The following is an 18,630-nucleotide window of genomic DNA, read 5'->3' as shown; positions in this document are numbered from 1 at the left end:
GAGAGAGAGAGAGAGAGAGAGAGAGAGAGAGAGAGAGAGAGAGAGAGAGAGAGAGAGAGAGAATCAACCTTGTGGGACATTTATAGTTTGAGAGCCGATGTCCATGATGATTCAGCAAAAGAGACTGAGGAAGTGTTCAGATAGGGAGGAGACCACCAGGATGACAAAATTAAAAAGAATGATTGAATTGGAGTGAAGATGCATTCATGGGAGATGAGAAAATAGGGTGAATTGAGAAGTCAAGGCACCTGAGGGGGACACCAATATGTATAATGGAAGTCCAAAGGTATAAGGACAGTATTTGGAATGGAGAAGGAGACTGATTTGGATACTGAACTTGGTACTCTCAAGGGTACTCCTTGAGAGAGAAGAGAAAATGACATAGGGGACAGTAGATAATTTCACTGGGATCTGGATGGAGCAACTTATGTGAATGGAACCTCAAAGGAGGAGAGGATACTGAGTGATGGCAGCAGGGGGAGTGCCTGGAAGTAGAAATAAGGAGCAAGGAATAGGCAAATCTGTCTTTCAGAAGACTTGGTTGGCCCCCTAGTTGGTCAGAGAGATTGTCTCTGAGAATGTGCTTTTGGAAACCCCCTGACACTTCCTGGGGCTCAAGGGATATGTTTAAATCAGTGCTGAAAGAACTTGACTCTGGTATGATGTAGCAGATCCTAAGTGATCCCTTGGTCTTTCTCAACCCTGTGACAACAGTGTGACAGTGATGCTAAGTTGTTTAAAAAAGAGAGATCTCCTCTATCTCACTCTCTTCCTTCAACCCTCCAAGTGGCATCATATAACTCTGAGACTTCCTGTGAGAAGGTTGCCTCCCTCGCTCATGCTACATAGCCTGAAGCAGGAGACAGCTAAAACGTGTCCTACCTAGGCAAGCCTGAGCCTGGGTTTCTAGGCATCTCTTTTGTATTTGTTGTTTTCTGATCTTAGGTGAATAGACTTAGAGGTGAATGATGACTGATTTCATAGGAAACTCCCAATAAGGGGAACTACTAATGCTGATTTGTGCTTTCTTTGCAGCTTAGTCTTAGAGAATTGTCTGACTGTGCCAAAAAATCAAGTGCTTTGTTCTGAGACTTATAACTTGTCCATGTCAAAGTCAAAACTTCAGCCCAGATTTTTTTAACTCCAAAATCAGCTCTCTCTCCATTATGTTAGGCTGCCCCTTACTGGGCACAGGCTAGCACTGAAAATGCCTTTTGAATTTAAATGAATTTTTATCTGTCTCCTGGTTTGGGTTACATTATCAGTTAATTAGAAGGCAAAAGTGATTCAACTCTGGTCTTAGAAACTTCCTAGCTGTATGACCCTGGGCAAGTCACTTAACCCCATTTGCCTAATCTTGACCTCTCTTCTGTCTTAGTATCATTTGGAGTCAGAGACCCTCCTTTCTTGATTTTGAATTGGACCAGATGGCTTCTAAGGACTCTTTTAATTCTCCAGTTTTGTGACTCAGTAGCTTAGCAAATATTTGCCACTGACTACCTGATTAATCATGGACACAGAACTTAATCTCTGGTGCTCATCTAAGAAAATGAAGAGGTTGGATTAGATGACCTCGAAAGAGTTTTCTAGCTCTAAGTCTCTATTCCTAAAAGACCTAGTTCTGTGGTACTTAATATGGGATGCACAGACAGATTTTGGGGAGTCCATGAAGTTTAACAAAAGAAACAATTACTTCTTTATTTCTGTATAGTCAATTTCCTTTGTTATCTTATGTTATTTTGACTGCCCAAGATTGATCAGTAACACAAAAAAGTCAAGATCTCTGACTTAGAGGATGAATTCCAGGGTATTGGATAGATCCTCTGTGGAGGATTTATGGGAAGATATAATTTTTAAAAATAACATTTATATGGTGTTTATTAAGTGCTGCACTGTGCTACACAGTTTTAAGTTACCTCATTTGATCCTCACAAAACCCTGGAACAGAAAGTGCTATTATTATCCCTATTTTACAGATGAGAAAACTAAGGCAAATAGAGGTTGTGACTTGCACAGCTAGTAATTATCTGAGGCCATATTTGAACTCAAGTCTAGCTGAGTCCAGTTCAGTCCCAGCGCACTATCCACTGCATCACCTAGAATTGAACAGGATGAGAAGATGGGAATGGTTTGCCTGTTTGTACTGTCAAGGATAAATGCTTCTTGATCGACTGATCCATCTAGTCCAATACTCTCATTTTATCGATGAGGTAACACATGTAGATGAGGAAGCTCCCATGATTACTTTTCTTTTATCTAGTCATGATCTGCAGATGAGAAAAGGAGGCCAGCCAGGAGAAAGGCACATACCTTAATGGTGGCATTGTTGTCATCTATTAGAGTATCCATCACTTCTAGGTAACCCTCCTCCACCACCTGCTGCAGGACCATGCGGAAGGTCCCAATGATCCTAGAGACAGAAGGGATTGAATAGTGAGCAAGGGACATAGATACAGGAACCAGGGGCTACTGCAGCATGGATAGTCCTGGGGAAAATAGGGACCATCTTTCTTTTTTTAGCTTTGTAGAGAGAATGGATGAGAAGAATTGCCTCTCCTAGAGGAAAGGGGTTCTGGAGACCCTCGGTGAATCCAAAATAGTTGTACCTTGTTGGAATGAAATGAATTAAAGAAGAGAAACCAAAAGGGGAGGAGCAGGCATTGTCCTGAGGCATGGCCAAGTCTACTAGAAAGGGATGTCTAGAGCTGGTTTGAAACAAAACACAAAACCCTAAAGCCCAGCACATCTTGGGGGTGGTGATGGTGGTGGGATGTTTAATCTAATGTAGAGGTGAATCTTCAGTGCCGAAAATTCTGGAAATGAATGTGAGGGAGGTGCCGAGGCACAGGGAAGTACATAGTACCAAAAAAAAAAAAAAAAGAATGTTGGTTCTGGAGTCAGGGGACTTGAGTTCAAATCTCATTTCTGACATATGCATGACCTTGGTAAGGGTCTCAGTTTCTACCTCTGTACAATGAGATGGTTGGGGTCCCAATAATCCTATCCTGGGGGAGTCGTTAGGGACAATAATACCAGTGGGTTTATGTCTCTAGGAAATGGAAAATAGGGTCACTGCCCCAGAGCCCTGGGCTTTGTCCCAGTGAGTCTCTAGTAGCCATGCCAGGGATTCAGAGAACTGGCAGTGGGGCTGAGACTCATCCATGGAACCGCGCCTATCAAGCTGTAGAACTCAGTTTGCTCATCTTTAAATGAAAGCATTGGAAAAGATAAGCTTCCTGCTCTGAACTGGTGACCTCTGTGGAGTCACACAAGAGGTCCATGAGATATGCTCTAGCAGGTTTTATTCTCTTTCATTTCACAGATGAGGTAGGGTTGGGACTGAGAAGGGGCCCATGAACTGTCCATGGTCTTATAACTAGGGAGTCAGAGGAGGGATTCAAACACTAGAACTGCACAGGATGAGAAGACAGGAACCCCTTGGCTGGGAGTCCAGCGCTCCATGTATTTATTGCTTTGAAGGGGAAGAGGAGGAGGAAGGGAAAGAGGGCTGGGAAGAGGAAGGAGAAGGGGAAGGAGGAAGGGATGGAAATAAGCATTAACAGAAAGCTTTCTACGTGCTGAACACTATGCGAAGTGCTTTACAAATATCTCTTTTTATCCTCATGACATCCCTGGGAGGTAGCTGCTATTATTATCCACATTTTACAGATGAGGAAACTGAGTCAAACAGAGGTTAAGTAACTTGTCCAGGGTCACACGGCTAATGTATCTGAGGTCAGATATAAACTCAGATCTTCTTGACTTCAGATCCAGTGCTCTCTGCACTGTTACCAGCTGTCTCTAATATGCAAGCACAATTCTAAGTAACAATATTCAGTTTCATTCAATAAACACTTATTGATTGACATGCCCTTCAAGGCTGCATTTGGTATATCTTTAAAGTGATTTTTACCTATATTAAAAAGTTTAATTATTATTTATTAAATTAATTTATAAAAAATTTAAAACTTAAAATAAGTAAAATATTAAAATAAAAATATTAAAAATTCCTGGGACTTAGGAAATATGGGCATAATCCATTTTGGAGGGGCAATTCCCAGGCTACTCTGGTCCCCTTTTCCCCTCACCTCACAGGAATGATTCTATGAGGGAGAGCTTTCTTGAACTGGAAGATTTAGTCCTGGGAAGGAGCCATGGCCCCAGAAGAGAAGCCTTGGATTTGAAAAGAGAAGGCCTGGGTTGGAGCCCTGGTCCTTGCCACGCATGGTGCTCTTCTGTTTCAACTTCATTATCCTTCTCTCTAAACAAGAATAGGAAGAGACTCTGTGGCACGGCGGATAGAGAGCTGGACTTGCAGGCAGGAGGACCCAGGTTTCTATACGTCTACCACACACTAAACTGTGTGACCAGAGATCACAACTCTCTGATGCTTTGTTTTTTCATCTGAAAAATGGAGATAATAAGATGTGCCTACCTGACCAGGCTGCCAAGAAGGTAGTGCTTCATAAGGCAAAGTGTTACAGAAATGAGAATTACAATTAAAGGAATGTATTGACATGAAGTTTTGAAATGAAGAGATTTTTTTAGACCCTTAACTTCGGTGTATTGTCTCTAAAATGTAGACTTTTCTCCACTGAGGACCCAATAACTACCATTGCCATAACTGAGTAGGGACTGGGTAATCTGAAGCTTTGCTTCTTCTTTTTCTTTTTTTAAACCCTTTCCTTCCATCTTAGAATCAATACAGTATATTGGTTCCAAGACAGAAGAATGGCAAGGGCTAGGCAATGGGGGTGAAGTGACTTGCCCAGGGTCACACAGCTAGTGTCTGAGGCCAGATTTGAACCTAGGACCTCCTGTCTGGGTCTGGCTCTCTATCCACTGAGCAACCCAGCTGCCCCCTAACTTTGCTTCTTAATGTAGAATATTGGCTCACACTCCAAATAAACCACCATAAAACTGCAGAAGAGAAGGGTCTCTCTTTGCCCCAGAAGTCCATCAGAAAGACCCTTCCCTGGAGGAAACCAGAAATATAAGTAGTTGCTGGGAGGCAGGCAAGAGCAGGGCAGGGATGGTGTGATGTGGCAGGACGCCACCAGGGGTCGACATAGAGCTGTTTGCCTGCACATGCTCAGAGGCTCACCTTATTCGAGAATTAAATTTAAATAAATCCTCAGGATCAAAGGAAATTTTGAACAGGAAGAGACTTTTGAGAGCATCGAATTCAATTTAGATTTGTTGGAACTGCGGTTTAATTAACAGAGTGAAGAGTATGTTGTGGGCATCAGAGAAATTAGGAAAATGGATGGATGGCGAAGCGAGCTGGACATATACACCTTGGAAAATGAAATACCCAGGAAATACCACTTGCAGAGTGGTAACATAAGGACCTTTGAGGCAATGAGGCATAAAGAAAAATCTGAGAAATTGGGTTTGAGCACACATTCACTTGGTTTCCAGATGGTGCAGGATTATGTTCTGTGTGTTCACCTGCCTGGGCTCCTGGGCACTATGTCTGTCATAGTATCATAGATAGAAGGCTGGAAGGTCTCCTCCAGGCCAGCTGGTCTAATCTTCTCATTTTACAGATAAGGACACTTATTTGCCTCTCCATGTAGGTAGGAGACACAGGTAGGGCGCCTCCATTATGGCCCCAGGATACCGGGTACATTTCTAGCAAACCAAGGGTTGGGAGAACATGAATGCAAGTATCACAACTGATAGGACTCCTGAGGGCTCAGCCCATACTCCACAAGGCCAGCAGGGACTGGCATAGACACAACAGAATGTGCCTGTTCACAATTAGAAGCAACATGGTGTGGTGGAAAGAGGATTGGGGTTTTGTAATCAGCAAACTTGGGTTCAAACGCTATCTACTATTTTCTAACTCTCTATGGCTCTAGGATAAGTCATAGAAATGCCCTGAGCCTTACTGTCTTCATCTATAAAACGGAGGTGATAATATTTGGACCACCAGCCCTCACGATGTTATTGGGAAAAAATATTTTGTAACACTCAAAGGTTGGGTCTGAGGAAAAATTGCAGATATATAAATGTAAGCTATTACAATGGTCTTAGGGGAACTGACTTCTAGAAAATATTATTCTAGACTCCTTTCCTTTTATTCTTTCACTTCAAGTTCTGTTTTAATAGATACTTCTAGTAATTCCAAATAAGCTTCCACCTTCCCCCAGTCTGAAATAACCAGATTTCAGATCCACCAGTGAAGGAAAGGTTATTATGGGAACTGGTGCTCATATTTGATAGGGTTAGGGCAGAGATGGTGAACCTTTTAGAGATGGAGTGCTCAAACTGCCCCCTCACACTGGATGTGAGTGCATGTCCTCCTAGACAGGGGAGGGAGGAAGTGCTCCTATTGGGCTGCTGGGCAGAGGGCCAGGTGATATGAAAAAAATGTCCTCAGGTGTGATGGAGAGGGGGAAAAGAATAGCCCCCCTCTGGCACAGGTGCCATAGATTTGCCATCATGGGGCTAGGGCTTATTTTTTTTAACAGAATTAGGAGTGTGATGTGAGGAATAGTGAGGAACTCATTATTGAGTAATATTGAGGAAACATTAATTGTAGCACTGAGAAAATTTTGTAAAGGTAGATGGATGGATGGGCAAAGAATGAAGGACATATATCCCTTGGAAAAATGAATAGTTGGAAAATGCTATCTGAGGGCAACTAGGTGGCACAATGAATAAAGTGCCAGACCTGAAGTTGGGAGGACCTGGGTTCAAATGTGATCTCAGACTCTTCCTAGCTCTGTGGTCTTAGACAAGTCACTTAACCCCCATTTATCTAGTCCTTTCCCTTCCGTTTTAGAGTTTTTACTAAGAGTCATTTACATTAGAGTTATCTCTAAGACAGAAGGTAAGGGTTTAAAAAATAAGAAAGAAAATGCTATTCGCAAAGTGGCAATTTAAGGACAACGTGGCAAAAAGAAAATTCTGAGGACTTGGGCTTGAGTCCATTCTGCTACTTTTTGGTCTTTGGACAAAGCACTTTATCTTGATGATTTCCAAGATTTCTATCTCTACTAATCTAAGTTTCTGACTACTTAAGCAAGTAAATATGGTCTGTGCTAAGAAAGAACTACTAGCAACTCTCTTGGCAGTTAACAAAGAACTTTATCATGAATGACTTCATTTGATCCTTACAACAACCTGATGAGTTCTTGGAGCAGTTATCATTCCCATTTTATAGATGAGACTACTGAGACTCAGATTAAGTGACTTCTCTAAGGTCCTTTCCTAGTAAATGGCAAAGCTGGGATTAGAATCTGATTCTTTTGATTGCTAGAGAAAATGAGAGAGGGAGAAAAGACAGGAAGGAGCAGTGAAGGACCAATATATCAGTGAGAGAGATTAACAGGAGAGACTGGAAGTAGAAATAATCAAGACCGTATATAGAAAGTCTTTTCAAACCTTACAATACTGAAATCTGGAATTATCTTGTTACCTTTCCAGTGCCCTGACTTGATACCTTTACTCCAGCAACCCCAAATGTTGTAGTGAGGTTGCTGCAAAGCCGGGGACTCTCTACTATGGGTGTCCTCCAAACCTGCCCCACCCTTCCTTTGGTCTAAAAGCCAGAGGCTGGTCCTCAATCTCCTACCTGGAGCTCCCCATATAGAGGGAGGGCTGGATAGCCTGTGTAACCCAGATTGGATTCCCAGCTAATTAGCCCTGGAATAAGTGAAGCAGGAGGCAGCAGGTGGGAGGGCAGAGCAACCACAAAGAAGCCCCTGCCAGGCACTGTGACATCCTTGAATAATTCAAGCACTTTCCCCTGGGAGAGGGCATCAGGTATCTTGGGCCAGGCTGAGTATGTTGCCAAACTCCTGGAGCCCTTGCATTATTCAGGGGCCATTGGCAGCCACAATGGGGAACCTAGGGTGGAGAGGAGGGATCCTGGAGCACCTCGGGCATCTCTAAGGCATTTTGTTCTTGGAATTCTTAAAATGCACTTATTATGTAATTATGTGTTCTCTGATGTTTGGGTCTTCCTTCTTTATCAGACTGTAAGCTCTAAGAGGGCAGGGGTCTTGAATTAGCTAAACTGTAGCTCTTCAAGAACTCAGCATGTGCTAATGAATTATAACGGACATTAATGCTTCAAGGTTTATAAAGCACTTTGTATTCATTATGCCATTTGAATCTTATACCAAAACCTGTGAAATACTCCAGGTATTATTATTGTCCCCATTTTACAGATGAGGAAACTGAGGTTCCTATAGGAAATTGAGCTCATAACATTTTTTTAAACCTTCACCTTCCACTTTAGAATCAATACTGTGTATTGGTTCCAAGGCAGAAGAGTGGTAAGGGCTAGGCAATGGGGGTTAAGTGACTTGCCCAGGGGACACCCAGCTAGGAAGTATCCGAGGTCGGATTAGAACCCAGGACCTCCTACTCTAGATCTGACTCTCAGGCCACTGAACCATCTAGCTGCCCCTGAGCACATGGTGTTTTGTGGGGGCTAGAATGCTAGATTTGAAAAGCCTAGGTTAAGAGCTGGAAGAGACTTCAGAAATTGTCTAGTCTACTCTCTCACCCCCACTCCCATTTTGCAGCTGAGGAAATAGGCCCAGAGGAATTAAGTCTCACATAATTATTAGAAACAGGAGTGAGATTTGAACCCAGGTCCTCTAGTTCCAGAATTAGTGCACTTTCTCCTCTACTACACAGGCCAACCAGGGTTCAAAGATGACCCTCCTGCCCTTTCTGATATTTGTTAGCTGTATTATCACGAGCAAGTCATTTTTATTTTCTTAGTCTCAATTTCTTCATCTGTATAATAGGGATAATTATTCTTGTTGTGCCTACTTTTCAGGCTTGGTGTGAGGCTCCACTGAAATCATAATGTAAGTGCAACCATCTTTCTTTCCCTGCCCTCCAAGACTCAGCCACAGAGTAGGAGCCTGGTGGTGGGTGGCTTACTCAGCATTCCCCAAGCTCTAGTAGCCTCAGACTTGCCTTAGGAGTGACCACCCAGAATGCCTTTGATCTTGAGGCTTAAATGTGGCTTGTGAGGCAAGGACTGATGGGGGGAAAGGCACCAGAAAGCAATTGTCAAGAACTGCCAGGGGTCCAGCCACCATGAAGGAGAAAAGAAGATGTACATCGGTCAAGCCATAGGAACAAGAGTGATGCCATGCTGTCCCCAATGCCTCCCAAGAGAAGCAGAGGGAGGTGAGCCAAAGATTGGTGGTCCTGGACTCCAAGAACTGGGCTCTCCCCTCCTGTATATCACCCTGCTTTGTGATGGTTCAACCTCCATCCCTAACCCCCAGCTTGTAACAGCTTTTCTCTTGTGGTTTTCCTGGTCCTCTTCCCACCAGTCTCTTCAACCCTGGAGGTCAAAGGCATGCTGGGCATCTTCTCTGTGGCAAGAGCTCCAAAGACTAGTTACATTCATATAAAGTCTTTGTAAACTTCAAAGCGCTATAAATGCCGACTTTGGTTATTAAGCAGAAGCAGGATTCAACCCCTCTTCTGACCTAACCTCCAAATCCAGCACCTGTTCTCCGGTTCCACATTGATTTTCTCCTTGATGAAGTTGTTGACGATGAATCTGCATCAAGGCAGGGCTTCCTGCTCATTATATGGTCATTATCCCAGCTCTGCTTTTCTCCTCCCTGTCCTATAATTAGGGATTCAAATCTCTTTTTGTTGAGGTTGCCTCAACTTCTTTCTATATGCCTACTAGAGCCAGTTGCACATCCTGGAGGGGTCTCTGCTTCCTACTCCTCAGACTCTTCCCTCCACCATATCCTCTAGATGTCAAACTTGAGGAAGTGAGGGATAGGAAGTGGAAAAGTTGAGTGGGGGAAGAAGTGGCCTGCAAAAATCCAGAGAGAAGCTGAACCACATTAAAATGTAATTGAGAAACATTTAACAAAATAAATAAAAATACATTTGTTGTTGTTCAGTCTACCCACTGGTTTTTCTTGGTTTGTCATTCCTTCTCCATTGTGTTCCTAGTTTACAGACGAAGAACTGAAGCAAATAGGGTTTAAGTGACTTGCCCAGGGCCACATAGCTAGCATGTGTTGGAGACCAAATTTGAACTCAGATCTTCCTGATTCCATGTCCTGGGTCTCTGACCACTGAGCCACCCAGATGCTCCATATAATACAATGTTGATAATGTTAATTTATAGTTTTCTGAGTCAATCTGGGACTGACTGGGATGCATTTCTATTTGAGTTTGATACTACTGCTCTACTCTATCTCCACCCCTTTAAGTGGTTCTAGGTGTTTCTAGTTGCTGGACCCAGGATTAGAGTAAGGGAAGAGTCCTCCAACTCAGCCAGCCTTTGAATTGGGTTTGGGAATTAGAGATGAGAGTTTGAGAGAGAACATGGAAAGGCCTATATCCTGTTTCCCAGCTCGTGAGACCAAACCACAGGCCTAAAGCCTAGCAGGGGCTTTAGGGTACACCTACATCATGCAGTTCCATTTCTTAAATCTACTACCTTTTCCTCCCACCCTCCTTTCCTAGGTCTAGATAATGTTGGTCTAGACACCACTCCCTCAACCTAGAAAGTGGAGCCTTGGGGTGTGGAAGAGTGAGGCAACACCTCTTCCTGTCTTATCAGGGATCAGTTCCAGGAAGAGGTCCTCTCTCCTTCCCCTCCTACTCCCCAGTTCCTCACAGCAAACTGGAGAGTTCTCTCCTTGGGCATTACAGGGTCCTGACCCTGTAATATGCACAAACAACCCTTTCTCCCATGAAACTTCTCTTCTTACTGTATTCCCTTTGGTTCTCTTATCACCCATATCCTCCTCTAACTAGACCTAGCAGAGGGGAAGGAGGAAAGAAGAAGTCCTGGAGGACAAAGTGTCCTGCTTAAAGGAGGACACAGACTTCTTTGTCCCTGTGTATCTGCCATCTTGATGACATTTTAGAATGAATAATGAAGTTCCATATTCAATTATTTAAGCTTTTATAGCAGCTAGTTTTACTTCCAAAGACTTGGGCATTGTTTTTATAAATGGGGTTTAAAATGGATAACGGGGTACAGAGTGCTGAATATGGAGTTATAATAATAATAATTGTTAACATTTACAGAGTGATTTAAGGTTTGTGAAGTACTTTACAAAATGATCTCATTTAATCCTTGAAATCAGAGGTAGGTGCTATTTTTTTTTTTTTATCACCATTTTACAGGTGAGGAAACGGAGAATGAGTGAGGTTAAGTGACTTGCTTAGGGTCATGCTCAGGCATCTGAGACAGGATCTGATTTTGCATCAGTAAATCAGGAAGACCCGAGTTCATATCCTGTCTCTGACACATACTAACTGTTTGACCCTGGGCAAGTCATCTAATCTTTCTCAGCCTCATTTCCTATGGCTATGAAATGAGGGGGTTGAAGTAGATGTTCCCCAAGTTCCCTTCCAGTTCAATACCTATGGTCCAATGGATCTTATGAACTTTTCAATACAGTTTAACAATTTTCACATCCTCCATTTCCTTCTCCACTTCTTTTCGTTTGATATTCTGATAACCCCTTGCTCTTTCCATTATGAAATACTGCCCCTCAGACTTTATTGTGTTTTATTTGTATGACAGGTATAGTTGTTCTTTTTTAAAATTTACTTTTCTAGAATCAGAGGATCAGAGCTGGAAGGGACATTGAGAGGCCATCTAATCCAACACCCTTTTTTAAGATGGGAAGCAACTGAAATCTAAGGGATTGTATTGATTGCTCATGATTGTGCCATACAGGTTAGAATCTGGACTTGAATGCAGGTCTTCTGACTACAGAGCCAGGATTCTGTCCTTTTCATCCACCAAACTTCTCTGAGGAAGTCATTTGGAACCCCCTCCTCTACCCATTCACTCCATCTCAGTCATGACCTAGTCATAATTGATGATTAAAGCTATGCCTTTATCTTAATTAAGTTGGTGAGAAAGGGGATCTCCAAAGTGAATGAATGAAGATTAGTCTATCATCCAGTCATTTATTGTTGATAAGAATTTGCTAAGCTACTTAAAAAGATGGGATCTCTGAATTAATGCCCTACTTCAGTTAAGGGAAGCTCTGTGTGTGTGTGTGTGTGTGTGTGTGTGTGTGTGTGTGTGTGTGTGAAGGTAAGAACAGGAAACACCTTTCATATAGAGAAAAGGAGAATGCAAGTAGTGGGTGTCATTCCAGCTGCGTGTTGGAGACTTGACTTGAAAGAACCAATTGTTAAATTCTGAGTTTGAGTGTTTACACCTTGGAAATTGATGAACACTACAAATCTAGACTTGATTGATTATTTTGCTGATTATTTAGATCAGGGGTCGGCAACCTTTTTGGCTGTGAGAGCCATAAACGCCACATTTTTAAAAATGTAATTTCGTGAGAGCCGTACAGTGCTCACAGTGCGTGCTCCTGTAACAGTGCCTGAAAAAAAAAATTGACTTTATGGCTCCTGCAGAAAGAGTCATATCTGGCCCTCAAAAGAGCCAGATATGGCTCGAGAGCCACACGTTGCCGACCCCTGCTCTAGACTATAAAAAGGAATAGAGAAAATGTTAATAATAAAAAATCAACTTAAAAGGTTTTCCTGCATACATTTTCCCTCCCAGAGAGGGGTTCTTAAATATTTAGTATACCCCTGATTATAACTGAGCCATGTCATAGTTTAGCTTGGGAAATCCTATGAGGAAGCAACTTCTTGATTATTTTACCAAGGGCAATCACTCTGTTAGAAAAGAAATCTACTGGCCCAGGAATTCTGGCATTTTTGATTCTAAATCCCAAGGGCTATCCATCAGAAAAGGTAGAATTTTGATAATTTCTCCCATCCTGGAGCAGGTCCTGGCTTTCCTATACTTAGCTAATGCACTTACTTATTGCTGAAGACTTTGCTGTAGTTGAATACCTGGATCTCCAGCATCTCATTGCCATCAATATTGCTGCCAACTGGCCATCGGAAGGTCTAGAAGAAGAAAGAGAGAAAGGAGTCCAGAACAGGAATTATAGGGATGAGTGTCTCGCAAAAATTGGATATCCTAGGGAATCTACAGTTTGTATGTCTGGTACTCATTTTCCAAGCTTACATGGATGAAGTCTAATTTTGGGGGTAGTTGCCCAAAATATCTTTGATGTACTTTGAAACTGTCCCATTAAAAGTTTACTATGGGAAATCTTAGAATATAGCTCATGAATCAGTTTCCATATATGTAAATAGAAGATTCTTTAGTTCCTGGATAAGCACTCGGGGTAAGAATGCAGATTATGTATAGGACAACCTTTATTTCATCTCGTGGAAAATATAGACAACATATAAAGGATTCACAGTGTCTCATAAACAATCAAAACAATTCTCCTCCCTCAGAGAATTCTACCTTTACCTCCAGGCCTATACAGGCTTCTAGCCTCAGTGCTATCCTATGGCTTGGACTTTCTTCAGAAGACATACAAACCTGGGCTTTCTAGTGCAGACCCTCACTTCAACAATCAGGTCAGTTTGCCTCAGAGACCCATACAAGCAGAAAATCTTATGGTATTGTTTGAGGGCTTTCAATTTCATATTCAAGCAAATAGCTTGAATATGATAGAGAGGCAACTTCTCTTCTCATGAGACCAATGCTGTCCAAATGACTTTCGTAGCAGAGAACAAAGTCTAGACTTCTGTTCCTTCATATTGTGGTTTAATCCTTTACTACTCTTCCAGGTCTGGGGACCACATGTGTAATCACTTTTCCTTAAGAGACCAACATTACCTAAGAATTCTCCTATCTCTCTCAAAGGTTAGATTCTAGAATTTAGATTTCAGAGACTCTTTCTTTTTTTTAATTTAACATTTTAATTTTATTTTTAAAAATATTTTTTCATGTTTACATGATTCATTTTTTTTCCCTTCTCTCTTCCCTCCCCACTCCCAGAGCTGACAACCAATTCCACAGGGTTGTACAAATGTTGTCATATGATACCTATTTCCACATTATTAATTTTGACCGCAGAGCAATCTTTTAAAGCCAAAACCCCAAATCATATACCCATATAAACAAGTGACAAGTGAGAAGTCATAAGTTTTTCTTTTGCATTTCTACTCCCATAGATAGTTCTCTCAATGTGGATAGCATTCTTTCTCATAAGTCCCTCGGGAATGTCCTGAATTATTGTATTGCTACTAGTAGTAAAGTCCATTACACTGGAGAGTTCCACAATGTTTCACTTTCATTGCTTCTTGGTTCTGCTCATTTCACTCCGCATCAGTTCTTGGAGGTCTTTCCAGTTCATATAGAAATCCTCCAATTCATCACTCCTTTCAGCACAATAGTATTCCATCACCATCAGATATCACAATTTGTTTAGCCATTCCCCAATCGAGGGACACCCCTTCACTTTCCAATTTTTTTTGCCACAAAAAGAGTGTAGTTATGAATATTTTTGTGCAAACATTTTTCATTATCGTCCAAACTGCCTTCCAGAATGGTTGGATTAATTCACAACTCCATTAGCAATGCATTAATGTTCCAATTTTGCCACATCCCCTCCAATATTTATTATTTTACTTTACTGTCATATTAGCCAATCTGCTAAGTGTGAGGTGATACTTCAGTGTTGTTTTGATTTGCATTTCTTGAATTATGAGGAATTTAGAACACTTTTTCCTGTGCTTATTGATAGTTTTTATTTATCTGAAAATGGCCTATTCATGGGGACTCTTCTTTCTGATCATGTGGGAGAGGATACATTGAATTATTAGCAGCTCTTGAGGTTGTGAGAGTAAGGCTATTCATAAGCACAGCCTTCCTGCCCACCTTTGGGTCTAGTATCAGCACTGCTCTTTCAGGATCTGTCCAGAAAATATGAAGTTAAGTGAAAGGCCAAAAATCACCTGACCCCAGCACAAAGAACTGACTTTTCTTCTTTCATTCTTCTTTTTTTTGTATGTTTAGCCAACCCCTCCCACTTGTAAGGAAATTCCATATAGTATTGTCATATCATTTCCCTCATGGAGATTTATACACAGAATTGTCTTGGACTCACACAACAGAAAAATATGATTAAATAAGTAAATTAGAAAACAAAAAGTCTGAAATCTTGCCTCCTCTATCATACTGATTGGTATTCCTCCTACCAACAACCATGGACTTTCTCAGATTTTTTTTTAACAATTCCCTCCTCTCTTTAAGAGTTATAATAAAAGGGATCATGTCTGGAATGGGAATTGGGGTTTAGCAATTCATGTCTAATTGATCTACAATAAATTGAGAATGGGACTTCTTTTTTTCCATTTTTCTGTTTTATAGATGAGAAAACTGAGGCTATGTAGGTTGTGACTTGTTCAAGATCATACAAGTAGTAAATCTCAGAGGGAGATTCTGGAGCTAGTGCCTTACCAACATACTATGCAACCCCTTAAAGTTAGGCAACTTATTCTGAATCATAGAGAGTGGGATTAAAAATATGGAACTGGAAGAGAACTTGGAGGTCATCTAGTATCCTCCCTTCCCATTTTATAGTTGGGGAAACTGAGACCAAGAGAGTTTGAGTGACTTCTTGTTCAGTTGTGTCCAACTCTTTGTGACTACATTTGGGGTTTTCTTGGATAATGGAGTGGTTTGCCATTTCCTTTTCCAGCTCATTTTACAGATGAGGAAACTGAGGCAAAAAGGTGAAGTAACTTGCCCAAGGTCATATAGCTAGTAAGTGTCTGAAGCCAGATATGAACTCAGAAAGATAAGTCTTCCTGAGTACAGGCCCAGCACTCTATCCACCACAAAACCCAGCTTACCCAATGCCATACAGGTAGTAAACATAGTAGAATTTGAATCTAGTTAAAGGAACTTTGGAACTAGAGCTTCTGTACTATGATGCCTCTTGAGGTTAAATAGCTTGCCTGTCTCAAATCATTCAGCTAATTAGAGGCAGAACTTGGAGCAGAATCCAGAGAAAAACCACATTTTAGCAGCACTCCCTCCTGAATTTCCCATCATTCAACCAGAGTAGCCAGGTTAGAAAGCAGTAAGAAATGGGAAAACAAGAAACTGGAAAAATGAAGCTTGCTTTTTGTCAAGTAGGGAGTTACATTATGAATATGGGAAGGAAAATTATAGGATCTAAATAAGAAAATTCAAGCGTAGACAATTTAGCTCAGGTCTTCCCCTAATGGGTCAGGCTTCATTAAGCAGCTTCTTCTTTATATTCCTAAGACAAGACTCTTATCTACAGAATCTGCAATTTTCTTAATGAAGTCAGTTTTATTGTTCGATGGGGAAATAAGACATACCTCAGGAAAAGCTAAGCCAGCTGCCTCGGTGAAACAACAAACAAACAAGCAAAACCCTTGTGTACCCAGGAAAACCCAGAGCTTTGGAGGGAGACCAGTTTTTTGATATCAGACGTTCCCAGTCATAAAGAAGGCCAGGATGTTGACTGAGGCTTACATATTTGCTTCATCCAAAGAGCACAGAGGACAGGCTGTAGCTAGAAATCCCAGCTAGGGAAGAGGGAGAGGCTTCAGCTGGATGAATAGATTCAGAAAATGGTTCAGTGAAATCAGTCAAGGCCTGAGAGATTTGGGTTGTTTCATTTAACTGAATAACTAGGAAGGCAGCTTCTAAGGGAATTCTGAAAAGACTGGCATCTTCTGTAGAATTATAGAATATAGAGTAGGGAGAATGCCTTAGAGGCATGTATAGAAAGCAGGAATCTCTCTGGAGGTAAACGAAAGAAGCAAAACTTCCTTTTACCCTAGATAGCAACTGAGAGGTCATTTAAGGCCTTTCCTACCTCTTCCCTCCCTCTGGTTGTTAGTACTTCCTCTCACTTCGAATGTTGTTGGGGTTGTTTTTTTCTTCTTCTTTCAATTAGGGGGAGTAGAAGAGAGAAAATCAATACTTGTTATTTGGGGAAAAAAAGCCATATTATTTCATTCAAACTTTGCGTTTACTTGCTTGTGTACAAATTGTATCTTCCCTCCCTCTAGGATATTAGGTTTGGGGTCAGGGACAATTCTACTTTTGTCTTTGTATTCCAAGCATTTGGCACCACGCTTGGCACATGGAAGGTGTTTAATAAATGCTTTAAAAGCCCTTTGCCTTCCATATTAGAATCAATATTGTATATTGGTCCTATCACAGAAGAGGTGTGTGGGCCAATCAATGGGCACTAAGTGACTTGTTGAGGGTCACACAGTTAGAGAGTGTCTGAGACCAGATTTGGATCCAGGTCAAATTTGAACTGAGGAAGATGAGTCTTCCTGATGCCAAGACTAGCTCTTTATCCTCTACCACCAACCTGCCCTAGTTGGGTTTGACCCATAGCAAACATTTAATAAATGTTACATATAATAAATAATTTTAATTTAATAAATAAATACCTGTTAAATGAGTATTTATGGTGAAGTTGCATGAGGCTAGAGTTAGGAAGATGGGAGAAAAAATCATGGCCAGGAAGGTTATAGGATAAAAGAGAAGTGTCTGTTCTCAGGCAGCATTTAGTTACTTTATTCTGTTTAAATCCCATTGGAGTCTGTGGTCAAAATAGGGGAAGGAAGGAATGAAGAAAGGAAGGAAGAAATAAAGGGAGGGAGGGAGAGAGAAAGAAAGAAAGAAGGGGAGGGAGAAAGAAAGGAGGGAGGGGGAAGGAAAGGAAGGAAGGAAACCAAACATGTTCAGGAGATTGAAGTAAGGGCAGGTAATTGAGGATGCTCACGAAATATTAACATGGTTCTATAAGAATAAGAATAGTATCAAAGCTCAATTTGAGCAGACTCTAAAAACAATGGAAAGACAATGGATTTTTTAAAAAAGCTACACGTATAAGAGGGAGATTAAAGAAAAGGGGAGGACAATTATTCAGGGTACATGATTTGACAGAAAAAGACAAGAGAAAGTAGAATAATTGAATTCTCATTTGGGTTTTGCTTTTTCTCTTAACACAATCTTCAGGCTATTATGGAGAGCACAAAAATTGTTGACAATGAACTGAAACCCTAGATAAGTTTAAGTTATCAGGACAAGATGAACTATAGCCTAGGCCAGTGAAAGAATCTGCCTGTCAATTTGGAACTATGCCCAAAGGGCTTTAAAAGACTGTTTGCCTTTTGATCCAGCCATACCGCTGCTGGGTTTATACCCTAAGAAATAATAAGGAAAAAGACTCATAGAAAAATATAAATATTTATAGCCATGCTCTTTGTGGTGGTAAAAAAATTGGAAAATGAGGGGATGCCCTTCGATTGGAGAATGGCTGAACAAATTGCAGTATTTGCTGGTGATGGATTATTATTGTGCTGAAAGGAATGATAGACTGGAGGGATTCCATGTGAACTGGAACGACCTCCAGGAATTGATGCAGAGTGAAAGGAGCAGAACCAGGAAAGCATTGTACACAGAGACTGATACACTGTGGCACAATAGAATGTAATGGACTTCTCTACTACATTTAAAAAATGATTGTTACATATGATTTATCACTCATTTATTAGGGTATATGACTTGGGATTTTGGTTTTATAAGATTATTCACTTACAAAAATGAATAACATTATATGATAGTGATGGAATTGTGCTATAAGGAATGATGAATAGGATGATTTCAGAAAGACCTGGAAAGACCTGCATGAACTGATGCAGAGTGAAATGAGCAAAACCAAGAGAACATCATATATAGTAACTGCAATATTGTGAAATGATCAAATGTGATAGACTTTG

The 18,630-nt window shown here is 41.1% G+C and overlaps 1 protein-coding gene across 2 annotated transcripts in view; it reads right to left on the bottom strand.

Annotated features, from left to right (window-relative positions):
* OTOF (otoferlin) overlaps positions 1-18,630 on the bottom strand; it is a 179,830-nt gene that overhangs the window by 117,581 nt on the left and 43,619 nt on the right. For both annotated transcript variants that reach the window (XM_044661011.1, XM_044661012.1), the window contains exons 3-4: positions 12,812-12,900; positions 2,311-2,410 (exon numbers count right to left, since the gene is read on the bottom strand). In XM_044661011.1, the coding sequence (XP_044516946.1) occupies positions 2,311-2,410; positions 12,812-12,900 (189 nt within the window). The remainder of the gene's footprint in view (positions 1-2,310; positions 2,411-12,811; positions 12,901-18,630) is intronic.

Source organism: Gracilinanus agilis, chromosome 2 (genome assembly GCF_016433145.1).
Source record: "Gracilinanus agilis isolate LMUSP501 chromosome 2, AgileGrace, whole genome shotgun sequence".
NCBI lineage: Eukaryota > Metazoa > Chordata > Mammalia > Didelphimorphia > Didelphidae > Gracilinanus > Gracilinanus agilis.
This window is presented reverse-complemented; position numbering and strand designations above follow the sequence as displayed.